Consider the following 16456-nt stretch of genomic DNA (forward strand, 5'->3'; position numbering starts at 1 on the left):
AAACACATAAAACTACTTTGAAATAATTGTAAGTGAAATATTTTAAAACATTCTAGATAGCAAAGTGAGTAATCCCCTGTTCCCACTTCCATTAATAGAGAACGTAACAGAAAATAACAAGTTAGTATGTGGTCTCTTTCTATGTTAATACTCAATGAGAGTATCATCACGGACTTTGACTTTGGTTCTTGTTTTAGATCTCAAATCTCTCTCTCTCTCTCTCTCTCTTTCACACATACACACACACACACACACAAACACACACACGCTTGCCTGAAATATCAGAATGAAATGGACAATGAGAAATTTAAGTAGATAGTCATATGACCACTTTGCTCATTAATTAATAACTTATTTTCTCTATTAAAAGTGTGAATTTTTTATATGAGGGTGAGTAGACATAAAAGTCAGAGCAGATGGAAGAAAAGTATCTTTACAAGAAAAGTGCTAGAAAGGGTTCATTGAATCCTTACTAGATTAGGTATATTTCTACTTCACTGGGATTAGCAAACAGGAAAAAAGGGAGAAAAAAAATCCGTTTGGTAAAAACAAAGAGAGCAGAAAATTAGTTCAAAAAGAGGTGAAAGTCTTCTGCACATCCCAATTGGCTCTGCTGTGAATTTCTAGCAGAGCAATGTGAAGGGCTTGACATGGTACGAAACTGACAAACTGGATTCTAGAATATGTTCTTCCTCTTTTCAAGCTTCCTTGGTCATTTTTTTTCTGGCCAGAGACAAGGCCATCACAATTCAAAAATTAACTCAAATTAAACAATAACAACAAAAGGTTTGCAAAGCCCATTGGGTACACACAAGTAATTGATTCAGTGTGGCTTCATTTAACATAAGTTGGTCAAAATCAATGATGTTTTGGCAACTAGTAGTAATTGCAAAAATGACATCAAGAATGGGTCTGAAAATAAATAGGAATTCTTTCATAAACACAAAGAAAGGAAGGGCATTTATAAACAAAAAGTGTATATGAAATCCAGGAGAATATTTGAGATGCTAATGAAATGGAATTCATACTGCCTCTTCCCCCAACACAGCATCTAGAAGCTCCATAAATGGGTCAAACCCTGAAGGTCCTGAGAATATAATTTTTCAAAAATAATTATTGTATAGTTATATATTTGGATTTATATAGCAAATAAGCTACTCAACCACATAGAACAGACTTTAAAAAATACATACTAGGAAAATTTCAATGGAGATAATTAAAAAGAAAAAAATAGCTTGAGCCTCTGCCTAGAGGAAATGCCCCAATTCAGTGGGCATGATGAAACCAGTCAAGGTCAGAAAGACCCTGGGAGTTCAGGAGAGACACTCCAAGGAGATGCCATGTATCCCTCCTATGTCACTTTGTCCATTTTGTCACCAAATTCATTGATGGCACAGTAAGAAGGAATAGGCACAAAGGATGTTTTGAAACAGGCTTGTACAGTGTTAATATCCAGGGGCTCTACTCAGATCCACTCAGGTAAACTGAACAAGCAAGGATGGTCCTTCCTTTAGCTCACCTCTTCAGCATGTTTGCTAACACTGGTTTATATTCTTCTATGATTTACAGTGTGACTCTGATTGTTCATGTAACTTTTCTGGGGCAGCATTCATACCACTGCATCAGAACAGAACAGAATGAAAAGCCCGTGTTTGTTGGACTGTATGATCCCTTTTCTGATCAGACTGTCCCTTTAGATTAAAGCCTTTAGAGATATGCTAGAGGCAACTAGAATTCTCAAACCTTTGGTCTTGTATAATTGTCTGACATATATTTAGGAAATTGCTAAGCCCTCTTTTGTATGTTGCTGTGACTCAAAGTGTGAGTAATTGGGGTAAGAACATCGGCTATCTTTAGAGAAAGGCTCTTTGGATAAATTGAGAAAATTCAAACAGCTTTATTCCTGTAAAATGCCAATTGAAACAGCTTCTGTAGATATTCACTTTTCCTCTTGTGATGTAGGACCCTAGCCTAATTTTGTTTCACAAACATCTCGTCCCGGGGGAGGAAAATTTTTCAGCTGAAATAAACATATATCAATAAATACCTAGTGCTAAGATGAGCCTGAAGAAAAGGTTAAAGGTATGATGAGTCATAAAACTGACAGTAAAGAACCTAATTATTTAACATAATACACTCTTAAAGATAAGATGTGAAATGCAAGGTTAGCTGGGTGAGAAAGTGACTAATGTAGTTAGGCATGCTTTTATATCATACAGATCTGTTATCAGTGGTGTAGCTAACACAGTTGAGGTTTTTTTTTTTCCTTCTTTGTGGGAGAAATTTATTTTTGTAAGTATCAAAAATTTTTAAACTTCTTGAGCATCCAAGTCACTTATTCTAAAATCTTTAAAGTCATACTTTTAATCTTGTTTTTATTTGTTTGTTGTTGGACTTTGGAGGATCTTGTCTAAACTAACCTTTTTATGTTTGCCACATTTAAAGTCCTCACTAAAATCAAATTGCTTTACCTCCTCAAGTTGATGACTTTCTCTACCTTTTCCTTTATAAATCTTTTAGAGGATTCAAACTTCTAAAGCAATTCAAAAGGCCCCAGATCTGACTTTCTGGCATTAATGCAACATCTGCAATTTTAACAGACAAGATGGGGCATCAGAATTTTAGAGCTCAAATAAACAATTCGAGCCTGTTGACCCTAAGAGGGTTCATGGAATCCTCCATTAAAACTGCAGCTTCCAAAAAAAAAAAAAAACTGCAGCTTCCGGGGATCCCTGGGTGGCGCAGTGGTTTGGCACCTGCCTTTGGCCCAGGGAGTGATCCTGGAGACCCGGGATCGAATCCCACATCGGGCTCCCGGTGCATGGAGCCTGCTTCTCCCTCTGCCTGTGTCTCTGCCTCTCTCTCTCTCTCTCTCTGTGACTATCATAAATAAATAAATTTAAAAAAAACTGCAGCTTCCCAGTGCTTATTGAAACCAAACAAACTTTCCTGAACACTGATTTAGGGCCCTAAAAAAATGAGTCCATAACACTACCTCCTCCAACCAACAGCCATCTTGGACTAAAAGAGTTAGCTTCTTAATTTCATGTGACTGAAAAATATAGACATGCTAAAGTTTAAAGAGAATTTATTGCACCATGTAAACAAAAAGTCCAAAGCTCAGGTAGATGTTCCTCTCTTGCTCTCTTAAATTCACACCCTCTGTGTTGGATCCACTTTCAGACAGACCCTTCCAAGAACCTTACATTCTCTCAGGTTTAATTATCTAAAAATAGTTTATTCTTTCTCCAGAAGTCCCCCCCAAATCTTATTGGCTCTGGTTGAAACATGAGACCATCCCTGAACATTCATTCACCAAGGCCCCAATCACTTTACATGTTGATGCCTTAAACTAGTAATAGAGCCCAATATAAAACCTTCAGACTAAGAGTGGAAAAAGAGTGATTTCCCAGAGTGATAGTGAGTACTATTCCTAACATTAAGGCAAATAGATGTGGAATGTCAAATACCTCTCACAATTTGACAATACATTAGCAAGATATTCTTCCAACATCATATATAATTTATTAGCGTTGTCAATATACCTGCTTCTCTCTTCTAAATTCTAATTTCTGTGGCTTTGAAAACATAACACTCCTAGGTACTTACACAGGGGAAAGAAAACCATATGTTCATGCAAAGATATAATTAATGTTCATAACAGCTCATTTTCAGTATCTAAAAACTAGCTGCAACTCAATTGCCATTAATAGATGAGTAGATAAACAAGTTTAGCATATCCACACAATGATATCTATATCCATACTCAGTAATAATAATATCCATACTTACTAATAAAAAAGAATGCATTATTGACACATGCAACAAGATGTAGATGAATCTCAAAATAATTATGCAGAGTGTAAGAAGCTAGACAAAAAAAGAGTACACACTGAATGATTCTATTTACATAAAATTCTAGAAACTGAAAAGTAACCTAAAATGACAGAAAGCAGATCAAGATCAGGGGTCAAGGCAGGGAAGAGAATATGGAAAGATTAAGGACCTGCACAAGGAAACTTCTAGGGGTGATGGGTATGTTCATTATCTTGATCAAGAGTTGTCATTTTTTGCTGTAAAGGGTAAGATAGTAAATATTTTAGGCATTGAAGGCCACATGGTCTCTGTCACAACTACTTGACTCTGCCACTGCATCATCAAAACAGCTAAAGATAAGAAGTAATTAAGTGAATGCGAGTGTGTTCCAACCAAATAGGCAGCAGCCCAACCAGGTCTGCAGGCTGCAGTTTGCCAATTCCTGATCTTAATTAAGATGATTGTTCCGCAAGTGTGTACATATGTCAAAACTTATCAAATTGTACACTTTAATTACATGCCATTTATTGTATGTCAATTATGCCTCAATAAAGCTATTAAAAAATAAAAACAAAACAAACAGCCTTAGCTTCCTCGCCATGGATTGGATAAAGTTCAATCTTGCCACGGCATACAAATCCCTCCAAGAACCAGCCTCTGTGTTCCTACCGTTTCAGATTTGTTGCCATTCTCTGGTGGGATTTTACCTTTTGGGAGAGCCAAAACACATGCATTGAGCCATTTCAACTCATGACTTTGTTTAGGTGGTCTACCTATCTAGAAAAACCTACTCTTACCAATGTAAGATTAAACTTGCATATCTACCATTCCGAGATACTTTCCTTCTTCCCTTATCTTACCCCTTCTATTCCCTTCATTTCTTCCTTCTGCCACCATAATAATCTGTGTGTGTGTATACAGATATATGTTTACATGTGCATATAAACACACTTGCACCATTACATTGATATATATATATACAAACCCGTTCTTGTATGATTACACTTTTCCATACTTTTAACTATATATATCTAAAATTTTCCTTTACATATTTAGAGTTAAAATGAATTATTATTCATTTTATAGTCATTTCATGAATATCAGTAAGACTTGGATATGTGACTGAGAGCTCTCTGTGTCTATTACATCTATCACAGTGCCTGGCACATTTTTTAAAACGTGATAAATCAGTATGGCAGCTGTTATTATAACGATTTTATAGATTATAAGACTGATAGGTAGAGAAACTGTACTTAGCTCATAGCAACATGGTTATAAGGAGCCAATCTAGTATTAGAAAAGAGTCCTTCCATATCTAATCTCAAGTGCTTCCACTAACTCTTGCAATATCTTTTATTATTGGAAGCTGATCTATATTTCACATTGGTCTTCTTCTGACTTTGCCACCACTCCTCCTTCATCTCCTAGATACACCAAAATGAAGACTGCTACCAACATCTACATTTTCAACCTTGCTCTAGCAGATGCCTTAGCAACCAGTACCCTGCCCTTCCAGAGTGTCAATTACCTAATGGGAACATGGCCATTTGGAACCATCCTCTGCAAGATTGTGATCTCCATAGATTACTATAATATGTTCACCAGCATCTTTACCCTCTGTACCATGAGTGTTGATCGCTACATCGCAGTCTGCCATCCCGTCAAGGCTCTGGATTTCCGTACTCCCCGCAATGCCAAAATAGTCAATGTTTGCAACTGGATCCTCTCTTCAGCCATTGGTTTGCCTGTAATGTTTATGGCAACAACAAAGTACAGGCATGGTAAGTTGCAGGAATAAGGGATAATGGACTTATAGACTGACATGCTGATAAAGTCATGAGCCAAGTATGGAGTGGTCCAACATATTAGATTGTAATTTGAGCGATTTTTTCTAGCAAAATGCCTTTGAATTTTTTGTAGTAGGAATTTTTCCCTAAATTTTAAGCCCACTAAACATGTTAAAGAAAATATAATCTAGTGTTTCCTGATTTCTCTGCATCATCAAAATGATAGGAAAATAAGAATATAGCTCTTCCAAGAGTAATTAGAACTTAAATTCCAAAAAACTTAGGTGGAGACTTGTTTTAAAATTTCAAGTGCCTGCCCATATGACAAATACATATTTCTAGTCCTCATATCAGAATGATGAACCACCCATCAAAAAGTGGAATGAAAATATCCATTAGCTTGTACCTCCTCTAGCCTTTGGACTGTAATTATATTTTTATGTCAACATAGACTCCACAGAGGATCTAGCTCACAGTGAAAAGTTCTACAATTATTGACTGAATGAAAGCTTAAAGTGATTAAAATGGAAAAAAAATGAGATATTAAGGAAAAAAATCTAAAAACTAACTCCCCCTAAAAATCAACAGAGAGCTGAGTTTCTCCCTCAATTTCTTTAAACCTTCCATTGTTGACTTCCCTTAATGGGTTTAAGTTAGCTCTGGTCAAAGCTATAATGAGATGCTGTTGCTAATTCTTCCTTATAATTATTGTTTTCTAGGTTCCATAGATTGTACACTCACATTCTCTCACCCAACCTGGTACTGGGAAAACCTGCTGAAAATCTGCGTTTTCATCTTTGCCTTTATCATGCCTGTCCTCATCATTACAGTGTGTTATGGACTGATGATCTTACGCCTCAAGAGCGTCCGTATGCTCTCTGGCTCCAAAGAAAAAGACAGGAATCTGCGAAGAATCACCAGGATGGTGCTGGTAGTTGTGGCTGTGTTCATTGTCTGCTGGACTCCCATTCACATTTACGTCATCATTAAAGCCTTGATCACAATCCCAGAAACTACATTCCAGACTGTTTCCTGGCACTTCTGCATTGCTCTAGGTTACACAAACAGCTGCCTGAACCCAGTCCTTTATGCATTTCTGGATGAAAACTTCAAACGATGCTTCAGAGAGTTCTGTATCCCAACCTCCTCCACCATTGAGCAACAAAACTCCACTCGAATCCGTCAGAACACTAGAGACCACCCCTCCACGGCCAATACAGTGGATAGGACTAACCATCAGGTATGCAGCTTCTAGAATTGGGCACACCTACTGGGGATGACATAAAAATTAGTTTGTACCAATCCAAAGTTTTAATCCATTAGAAGTGGATCCGTAACGAATGGATGGAGGTTCCTACCATGAGGACTGAGGGAGGAGAGGAGCAAAATTATGGTCATTGTGACAGAGAGATACTTCATTATATAATTTGTATATATTTAGTTATATAGAGAGATATGCCAACTAGAAATTCATCAAGCTGCTAAAAATCAGTATCTTCACAGCTGTTGCTTCTATGCAAAATTAATGATGTTAGCACATTGAGGAAGTGATGCTAAATTCTTCTCATTTTCTTTAATGTTATATGTTTCATGCATATCATTCCAATAATCCTGTCACTTCTCAAAAGTCAGTCCTGTTCTGGTTCTGTGGTTAAACAGAAAGGGTCATCACTTCATTCACTGTGGTGATGGGTGCCAGATGTTTCCAGCAAATCACTGTCATAGCAAAGGAAAAAAGACAAAAAAAAAAAAAAAAAGCCAGCCTAACTTGTTCAGCCATCGGTTTGTCAATTTTTATACCTGAACTCTAGAGAGAACAGCAAACATATTACTTAATTATTAGAACTAACTCAGTTTTAGAACAGTCATTACCAGTCAGGATTAATATGGTGAGGAGTGATGATTTTTTGTAAGATATATTCTTATGCACAGAGTACAGAGTGTGGCCTGCACCAAAGAGTCAAGATTTATACACGGTATGATCATCAGATGAGAATCAAAAAGAGAAAAAATTGTCTCTAAGTTCATATGACCTTGATAAGCCACTGATGATGCAAAATTTGGAATCCAACCTAGACGGTAAATTAAACATACACGTCACTACTAATATTAATTTAAATAAGTAAATTTGCAAATCATAGTGCCAACATCAGAAAATCACAGCCTCTGTAATTTTATAACACAGAATTCAAATTCCAACTTGCCGTGAAGGAAATCCTTGAGTCAGAGCCATCAACTTCATAGGGTCAGGGGCCAGGACTGTGAGAACAGATGCCTCCGTAAAAGTGACTAGGAAGCCTAACCAGAGGAGGCAGAGGGAAAGCCTTACAGTACAGAGCGGCTGCTTGCTCTCAGTTTTCTTTTCCCCATGCCTCACTCTGCTTCCCCCTATCCCCACTGCCGTGCCCCAGGCTCACCTAGGCTCACCCTTTCCTACTGACCACAGGCCTAGCCTAAGGAGGCCCAAATGATCATCCCTCCGGGATGCTAATCCTCACAGTGCTGATATTAATGCTGAAAGGAACTTGGGAACTTGGGCCCCCTAGACAGTATAAGATAATGATGGCAGACCCACTGCCAACCAAAGGGAAATTACTAATTTACCATGTGTCCCTTCTAATTCCATTTCAGGCTGGGTAAAAGCCAGAAAGAAATGTTTTTCTACTCTGCTTCTTTTCTCTGTATTTTTTTCCACATCAAGCCCTCTAAACCTGCCTCTTCTACTAAACAGCTCTCCCCCTCAGCAGCTATCAAAGGCTTGTGAGTACCTTAAAACGGGTAGGGATCCAAATAGATTTCCTCCGACCTGAGGATAATACATTGCAGAATGCAATTTAAAACTCTCAATCCTAAACCAAGGTTAACACATTTTGCGGTGGAACAAAGTACTTCCGTTCAAGCACAGGGATGGAGCGCTATCAAGTATTGACTCTATCTCAGTCGGGGCGTGCCCCACCTTCCCTCTCTTGCGGGCACGCTGGGGTGTGGCTGTGGGTAGCCTTACCCAGGACCACTGCTGGGGCCTCTTGTCCCATCGAATCTTCTGAGCGTGCTTCCCTCACCTGCTCTCCGGGAAACACAGCTCCCAGCCTGCCTGGCAGAGAGCTTCTCCTGTTCAGCATGATTGTCCTGCAGTTGCCCCGACCCTGCTCTTGACTCCCGTCCAGATGCAGCATTTTCACATTAGTGTGGTTCCTGCATAGCCAGAGAGAGGAGAAAGGAAGCTAATTGAGGAAGCTCTGTTCTAAGTAACTAAAAGGTTTGCTTTAAAAATACATCCAATTAGGGCTTATCTTCATTGCTGCCTCTATGAAGCAGCGTCAGTGTCAGATAACAGCAGAAACACATTAGCCCTGGAATTGGCTGCTTTCCCAAAATGCCCAGCTGGGAGGGCTGGACAGAGAAGAGCCACTGCCAGGAAAAGAGGAAAAGACACTCTGACATATTTGAAAATTAAGATAAATCAAAGATCTCTTTCACTCATCTCCACTGATGTGTCATTGTTAGAATCAAGGCCGTTCCACAGACATCTGGAAGGAGACTTTGGTGAGAGTTTTGATAATGTATCAAAATAATGAAATTACTTGAAGGAAAAATCAGAGACTTTATGGCTGTGTCTATAGGACATAGTTGATCAATCATACAAATTCAGAATCTGACAGGTTTTGGGGGTTTTTTGTTCGTTTGTTTGTTCTTTCATGTTTTTTGTTTTTACACCATGAGCCATTCTTTTGGGAAACAAGGCTAATTGGATTTGCATGAACTTTTTAACTGCTTGTTTGGAGTTGGTGCTGTGGTAGATGTTTATGTCCTGCCTGTGTATTTGTATTTTCTCGAAGAAATATATTCTATATGTCACATTTCAAGCGCACTAGTCAACTTCATATTCTGCAGATCAGAGATCCAATATCAAACCTTCCCAGGGTGTCTGTATTCTGACAACTATACACTGAGACCATGTCCCTACAGCGCAAAATGAAGAGTTGGCAGTTATTAAGGTAATTTGATAAGCCATATGAGAAAATTCTGTGCCCAAAATAAATTTTGAATCATATTTACATAGTTAAGGGTTACTTGGTCAGCTTTTGCTATGTAACAAATCATTCCAAAACATAGTGGCTTAAAGCAACAATTTATGTAGTTTGTGCTTCCATATATGAGTAGTTTGAGCAGGTCTGGGCTAGAAGATTCTTCAGTCTTAGGTGGGCTCAATGCAGGGGCAGCAGCAGCTGCCAGAACTGCTGTCAGCTAGCCGGTCTGGGATGACCTCTGCAAGAATGGCAAGGTCCTGATGGAACCTCATCTTCCAGCATGTTAGCCCCTGCTTTCCTCATGGTGGTCACAAGTTCAAGGAGTAGAAAACAGACCTTACCTCTTGATGGTAGAAGCTGCAGTTATATTGCAAAGGGGTGTAGATATAGGGAGGGAAATCATTGTGGGCCCTTTTGCCAACTATCTACAGTAGGCGATGCTGCACTGGACAAGCATAGCTTCCTGAGGGCGTGAACCACATCTGCCTTGCTCCTTCTTCTTCTTCCAGTAGCTACCTAAACAGTGTCTGACATATTAAAAAGTACTCTAAAAATATCTATTGAATGAGTGAATGATCAAAGGGCTCATGATATTTCAGGAGATATGGAGGACAGTAGGAATGACCCCTTTCTTATGTTACTAATTGATGACCTCAATGCTTACGTAACACTCTGCCATTATTCCAGGCTCACTCTTCAGTAACTGGAAAATATTCATGGAAGGGGTTCTTCGTTTTCTTTTCTTGAGTCCTCTGATCAAAAGTTCTACTGTCAAAAAAAAAAAAAAATTGTTACATGTGTGCTGGTCTTCTAATTTTATTTTTAGCAAGTGCTATTGATGAGCAGGCCAAGAACTGGATTCCAGGCCCTAAAGAGGTCTTGCTCTGGCTAAGTATAAAAAATAAAATAAAATAAAATAAAATAAAATAAAATAAAATAAAATAAAATAAAATAAAATAAAATAAAATAAAAATGTCCTCCTCTCCTTTGTGCATTCTAGGACTCAGCCTCCTGCTCCAGCTGCAGGACTCCATGCCTGATTTATGGCCAGCTCATAGTCTTTATGACTTCTAGAGTTTTATTAGGTAGACTCAGGCATAGACATTCATTTTCTATCTGCTGTACATGTAGCAGCCAGTGGTTGTCATGGGACTCCACCTTGCTTCAGAGCACTTTCCCCATTTGCTCAGATCAATTCAGATCAGCTCAGACCTGAGATGCTGACCACTCTAACCTGCCTTCACTGCTTCATGTCCCACCCTGATTTGCATTCCATAATGCATTTTTTATTTTGATACCAAGACTATGTCCTTTAATGTTTAACATATATGGGAAAAGAAACAACCCTATTAGACAGTTGGATTATTATTTAAAGAGTTTGTATTAAACATAACTGTCATAATAATGCTATCTTACATTTGTATCACAGCACAGATTAAAAGTGCTTTCATGTGCACTATCACACTGGCTTCCTGTAACAACCCTGACGGGTAAACATAAACAAATAAATGCTCAGGGAGGCTCAATGGTTATAAAAGATCAAACCATCAATAAGAAGCAGAACCCCGAAAAACACCTGGGCCTCTAGTATTAATCCAAAACTCTCCTTTGCTTTCCTACACAATGCCACTTTATAGTCAAATATTATTACATGGTCTCAGCCAGAGGTTCTCAAATCTTATTATAAGTTTTGAGAAATTCCTCTAAGAAATTCTTGTTCACTGGGTCAAGGTCAAGGAAGGGTCCAAGAATCTGCATTTTGAATAAAACATGAAATTGAAAACTGGTTAAAGCTGTAACTTTATCCAAATGTATAAAAGTTACCGTTTTGTCTAATCTGACTACTATTTTAGTCAAGCTGATTGGTAAGAATGTTTTCACCAAATGAATCTTATATTTAGCAAAATAATGCAGCTATAGGTGGACAAAGCTTTAATTTTCTAATATAACTATCAATGAGTCTTTAGGGCATTGATAAAACTAATATTATGGTACCTCCTGCCAACTTCTTCTCATTGATATGACAAGTCCAGCTCTAAGCCCTGTGGTTACCATTTTTAAAGCATTTTCTTAGCATTTTAATCAAAGTACCATGTCAAGAAATTAGGAGATGCTTTGCAATTTTATTAACTACAAAGTTATATTATCCCCAGCTAAACTAAAAGCAGTAGCCTAATTTTTTAAATCAACCACATCACTCTCAAAAACTAGATCTTGATGTTTTTTTATAAAACATCTGTGGAGAGATCATTTGAGAAGGAAAAGCATTTCAATTCCATCACAAAAGCCCCAAAGAGAATAGTTCACAAAATTACAGAGCTTGACCACATTAATGCATATTTTGTGAATAAAACAAAAATGGATATTCTTTCAACTAGAGGATTTAAAAGAAAATGGATCCAGTTATGAGTGTGTGTGTATGCACATATGTGCATGTGCATAATATTGGTGTGCCTCTTTATGCATGTGTAGTACTAGAGTATATTTATATTAAAAATGAATAGTATCTTTAATAAATAACAATAAGAATTTCATGTTTGTATAACTTGGCCATTATCTGGGAGGATAAAATATTATTTAACTGAAAATATGATTATTCACAGAAAATATTTGGCTTTAAGACTATTAGAAATGTCACTTATTGACCAGTTTGTGTCCAGTATAACTTATTTAGTCATATGTGGTATGAATTATTATCTCTACAGTTGAGAAAGCCAATGTTTACAGAATTAACTTGCCCAAGGTCATATTTACAAAATTAGTGGCTGAGGAACAAATCCAATTGAATTTGAATCTATGTGCCCTACTGCCCACCAGTTGGTTGTCACTCTTCTCCAATGGTAGCTCCTAGAACTAAATTGTAGCATTTACATATGAACAATTCAAATTCCACAAGGTCTTTATGTAGGCTTGTTTATATGTATTCATATCATATCTGTGTATAAAGATAAACATCTAGATGGATTAATGAATAACATGAGGAATTAGAAATTTAATAATGAGGATTTTGCTTATCATTCCATGAGTTATTTGAACTAAAATCTTTTGCCATCATTAAAGTCGTGTTGATTCTCACTAAAATGATAACATTTGCTTTTCCACAAGTTAAAATTTTTCATTCATGTCAGAGAGGCTGAGTTAGCATTTTTATTTTTTTTTTAAGATTTTATTTATTTATTCATGAGAGACACACAGAGAAAGAGGCAGAGACACAGGCAGAGGGAGAAGCAGGCTCCAAGCAGGGAGCCGGATGTGGGACCAGATCCTGGGACTCCAGGGTCACGTCCTGGGCCAAAGGCAGGCGCTAAACCACTGAGACACCCAGGGATCCCCCCTAGTTAACATTTTTATAAATCACATTTATCCTACTAGAGAAGGCAGCTTGTTGGGTGGTGGTGCCAGAGGATACCAGGATGGGGAGAAGAGTGAATGCTGTAGTTGTCATGCTGTGCCTGTCCAACATGTGATGGAGCAATCTCTTCATCTTATACGAGTTCAGTTTTTTCAACTTGCACATAAGAGGGTTTAAGCACAAGATTATTATGTATATCAGAACCATACAGTGAACTCTGAGGCATGAATTAGCTAACATTCTTCCTGAATGAATTTTCTCATCTTTCAGGGAGGTTAAGTTTTAAAGATTAGATTAACTAATATAATTACAGCAGCATTTTCCTGTGCTTGTTGTTTCAATTGATGTAACTGATAATATACAGCAACACATTCATCTTTTAAAAAGTAACTTTAAATGAGATGTTACTTATTCGGCTAACCTTAAGTGGAGAATTGTTATTTTCCTAATTATTTAACATGAACAATTCTCACATTGAGCTTTCGTGTTTTGAGACAGGTTGTGTTTATTTGTTATCTATATTTATTGCTGGGAGCTAAGTACAAAATGTAGATATTTTGCTCTTTTAACTTTCTACAACACATTTATTCTTCCTTCTACCTCTATGAATTTGAAATGCAGTTACATAGTATTTTTTTGCTTTTGTATTTTTTTTCCTCATACCAAACAAACTGATCATCTGAATGAAGATGACCAATTACAAACCGGTCATTTAATTTTTGAATGTCATTCGAGTGCTATATCTTTGGGTAGGTTGCAATAAATATTTGGATATCACTACCATTTTACAAATGACAAAAATTATTTTGGGGATGACATTATGAGAACTACAAGTTTCTAAAATAGAACATGTCTCAATTTTTCCTTTCTAATAATTATTTGCATAGAAATCAAGAACCTAGAGTCACAACTTTTGTTGCCCTTCTCCTTCTACACTAAGGAATTTCTTTCTTATATAATGGAGTTCCTGGCTTTGAAGTGAGTAGAAAGTGGGTAAGGAGAAGCTACTAACAGGATTCATTTTTGCCGCTAAAAACTGTGATAGTACTTTTTCAAAACATGAATGGTTTTCATGATCCCAAAGATTATAATGCCAGTTCTCAAGACCTCATATGAGTTTGATCTTCTGCATTATCAGTTATGTATGCTGAAGGAATGAATACCCATAAATATTATTTTACTAACCATACCTGGGTGGGAGGTAAGTTTAAATTTAATTTAATGTTTGTTGCTTTATTGTTTGTGAATGAAAGGAAATGAACTACTTTTTCTTTCCATAATAACTGAACTTATTAGGAACATAAGCAAATAAAAAATTAGCTCCATATAGTTATCAAATATTAAAGATAAGCTGAAACTTTCACTGCGTTTTAAAATAATAGTTCTGTCAGTCCAAGAATGATTATGGGGGAAAATAATTCATATCATTTATCTATAAAGCATAGTATTTATAAGGAAAGAAGAAAGGAAAGAAGGGACGGACGGAGATAAAGAGTACATATTGTGTTTGAAATTAGCCACATTCTTCCTACTATTCTGTTTTCCATACAGATACCAGGAATCCTGGGGATGTCAGATATCTAGGAACTCTGTGAAGCTACCTAATTGTTTCCCCATTTTTTCTACCCATATTGTCAAATCTTCATAAAGATCAAAAGAGATAGGTAGACATTGATGATTCAGAATCACAAAATGTTAATGTGGTATGCTTAAGTCCCTAAAGCATAACAAATGGGGATGCCTGGGTGGCTCAGTGGTTGAGCATCTGCCATCAGCTCAGGTCATGATCCCGAGGTCTTGAGATTGAGTTCTGCATCAGGCTCCCTATAGGGAGCCTGCTTCTCCCCCTGCCTATGTCTCTGCTTCTTTCTCTGTATCTGTCATGAATAAATAAATAAAATCTTTTTAAAAAATCAAGCATAACAAATTAATAACTTTTGCTTATAGTGATGAAATATTTATCTCCAAGACACCTGATAGAAAAGCAAAAAAGTAAAGGCTATGGAAAATGGCATTAAGAAATAAGAATATTTTACTCAAGAAAAACCAAAGTATTAAAAAAAAAAAACCCTTAAGAAAATGCAGTGCATAGGGGATGTAGAAGGGAATGTAGTCATTATATATTTGGCATTATGAACACTTATTTAACCCATCCTACAGTTTACCAATTTAGCAAGAATATTTCACTCTTATTGTTCTTTCCTCTTCTCTGTCATGTTACCCAAAATGTCCTTATATTCAAAAATCCCCAAATATATATCAGTTCATTCAAATTCAAAACATCAACTTAAAAAATGCTTTCTCTGACCTACCCTTAGGAAATAGAAGAGATACATGTCACTCACAGAACTTTACCATGCTGTTTACCTTGGAGGCTTACAGTATGACTACCATATACATATGTCAAGCATATGCAAAATATTTACAATTCTTAGGTGATTGGAACTGGAAAGAAAACACTAAAGTTCATCCAGTCCAAACTGCCTTATCCTACAAATGAGGAGTATAGGCCAAATATGTACTTTTTAAATTTGTGCTTTTTTTCTAAATATAAAAGATGTTAGTGAGAATCTTTTCAAATATCTGGTTTTCAAGTACAGTTTAAGAAAACTTTTACGACTAAAGAAAAAGTCAGGTAATTTTATATTATTTATACTCTATGTAAATTTAATTTAAAAATTCAGGTAAGGAAACACTTTATAATTATGTAAAAATAGAAGATGTAATATAAAATCCTAAAAGTTTAGGTGGCTCATTTATTTTTCCAGATGCTACCACTGCCCAACTAAATGCTCCTAAGTAACTCCAGCTTCAAATGCTACGTCTGTGAGAATGATGATAACTGTAGTAGGCAGCACTTAGTTTTGACTTGAATGTGATGAATTATAGGCCACATACTTTGCCAGGCAATTGGCTAACACTATTCTAAGCCACTCAATGAGGCTTTACACTTTTCATCTCCTTCCTTCTCTTTTCCCCAAGAAACTGAATTACAGCTCTTGTAAAGAAAATTCAAAAGGAATAAAATAATGGTGCTGAAAGGAATCATAAGTTTGATCCTAGCCAAGGCTTCTCAACCTTGGCACTGATGACATTTTAGACCACCTAATTCTTGTTGCGGTAGACTGTGCATTGTAATGTTTAACAGCATCACTGGCCTCTGTCCACTAGATGCAAGCAGCACTCACTCATCCCTAGTTGTGACAGCCAAAATGTCTCCAGCCATTGCCAAATGTCCCCTAGGGTGAGAAGATGGGGGTGGATGTGGTGGGGGGAAGGAATATGCTGAGAACCACTGATCTAACCTGACAACCACATTTAATTGATGAAAAAAATTAGTTATGACGTCTTTAATATAGTCCCCGAAAGTAGGAGCTAGACCCCAGGTGTCCTATGAGATAACTGATTTCTCAAAAGAATGCTTCCTTCTGCACTGCTAACCAGTTGCAAAGATTAAGATTCAATATTAA

General features: G+C 37.0%; 1 protein-coding gene across 1 annotated transcript in view; it reads left to right on the forward strand.

Moving 5' to 3' along the window:
- OPRM1 (opioid receptor mu 1) overlaps positions 1-16456 on the forward strand; it is an 84124-nt gene that overhangs the window by 40836 nt on the left and 26832 nt on the right. Inside the window, exons 2-3 of the mRNA XM_049114203.1 lie at positions 5245-5597; positions 6323-6843. Of these exons, the coding sequence (XP_048970160.1) occupies positions 5245-5597; positions 6323-6843 (874 nt within the window). The remainder of the gene's footprint in view (positions 1-5244; positions 5598-6322; positions 6844-16456) is intronic.

Source organism: Canis lupus, chromosome 1, assembly GCF_003254725.2.
Source record: "Canis lupus dingo isolate Sandy chromosome 1, ASM325472v2, whole genome shotgun sequence".
In the NCBI taxonomy this organism is placed as follows: Eukaryota; Metazoa; Chordata; class Mammalia; order Carnivora; family Canidae; genus Canis; species Canis lupus.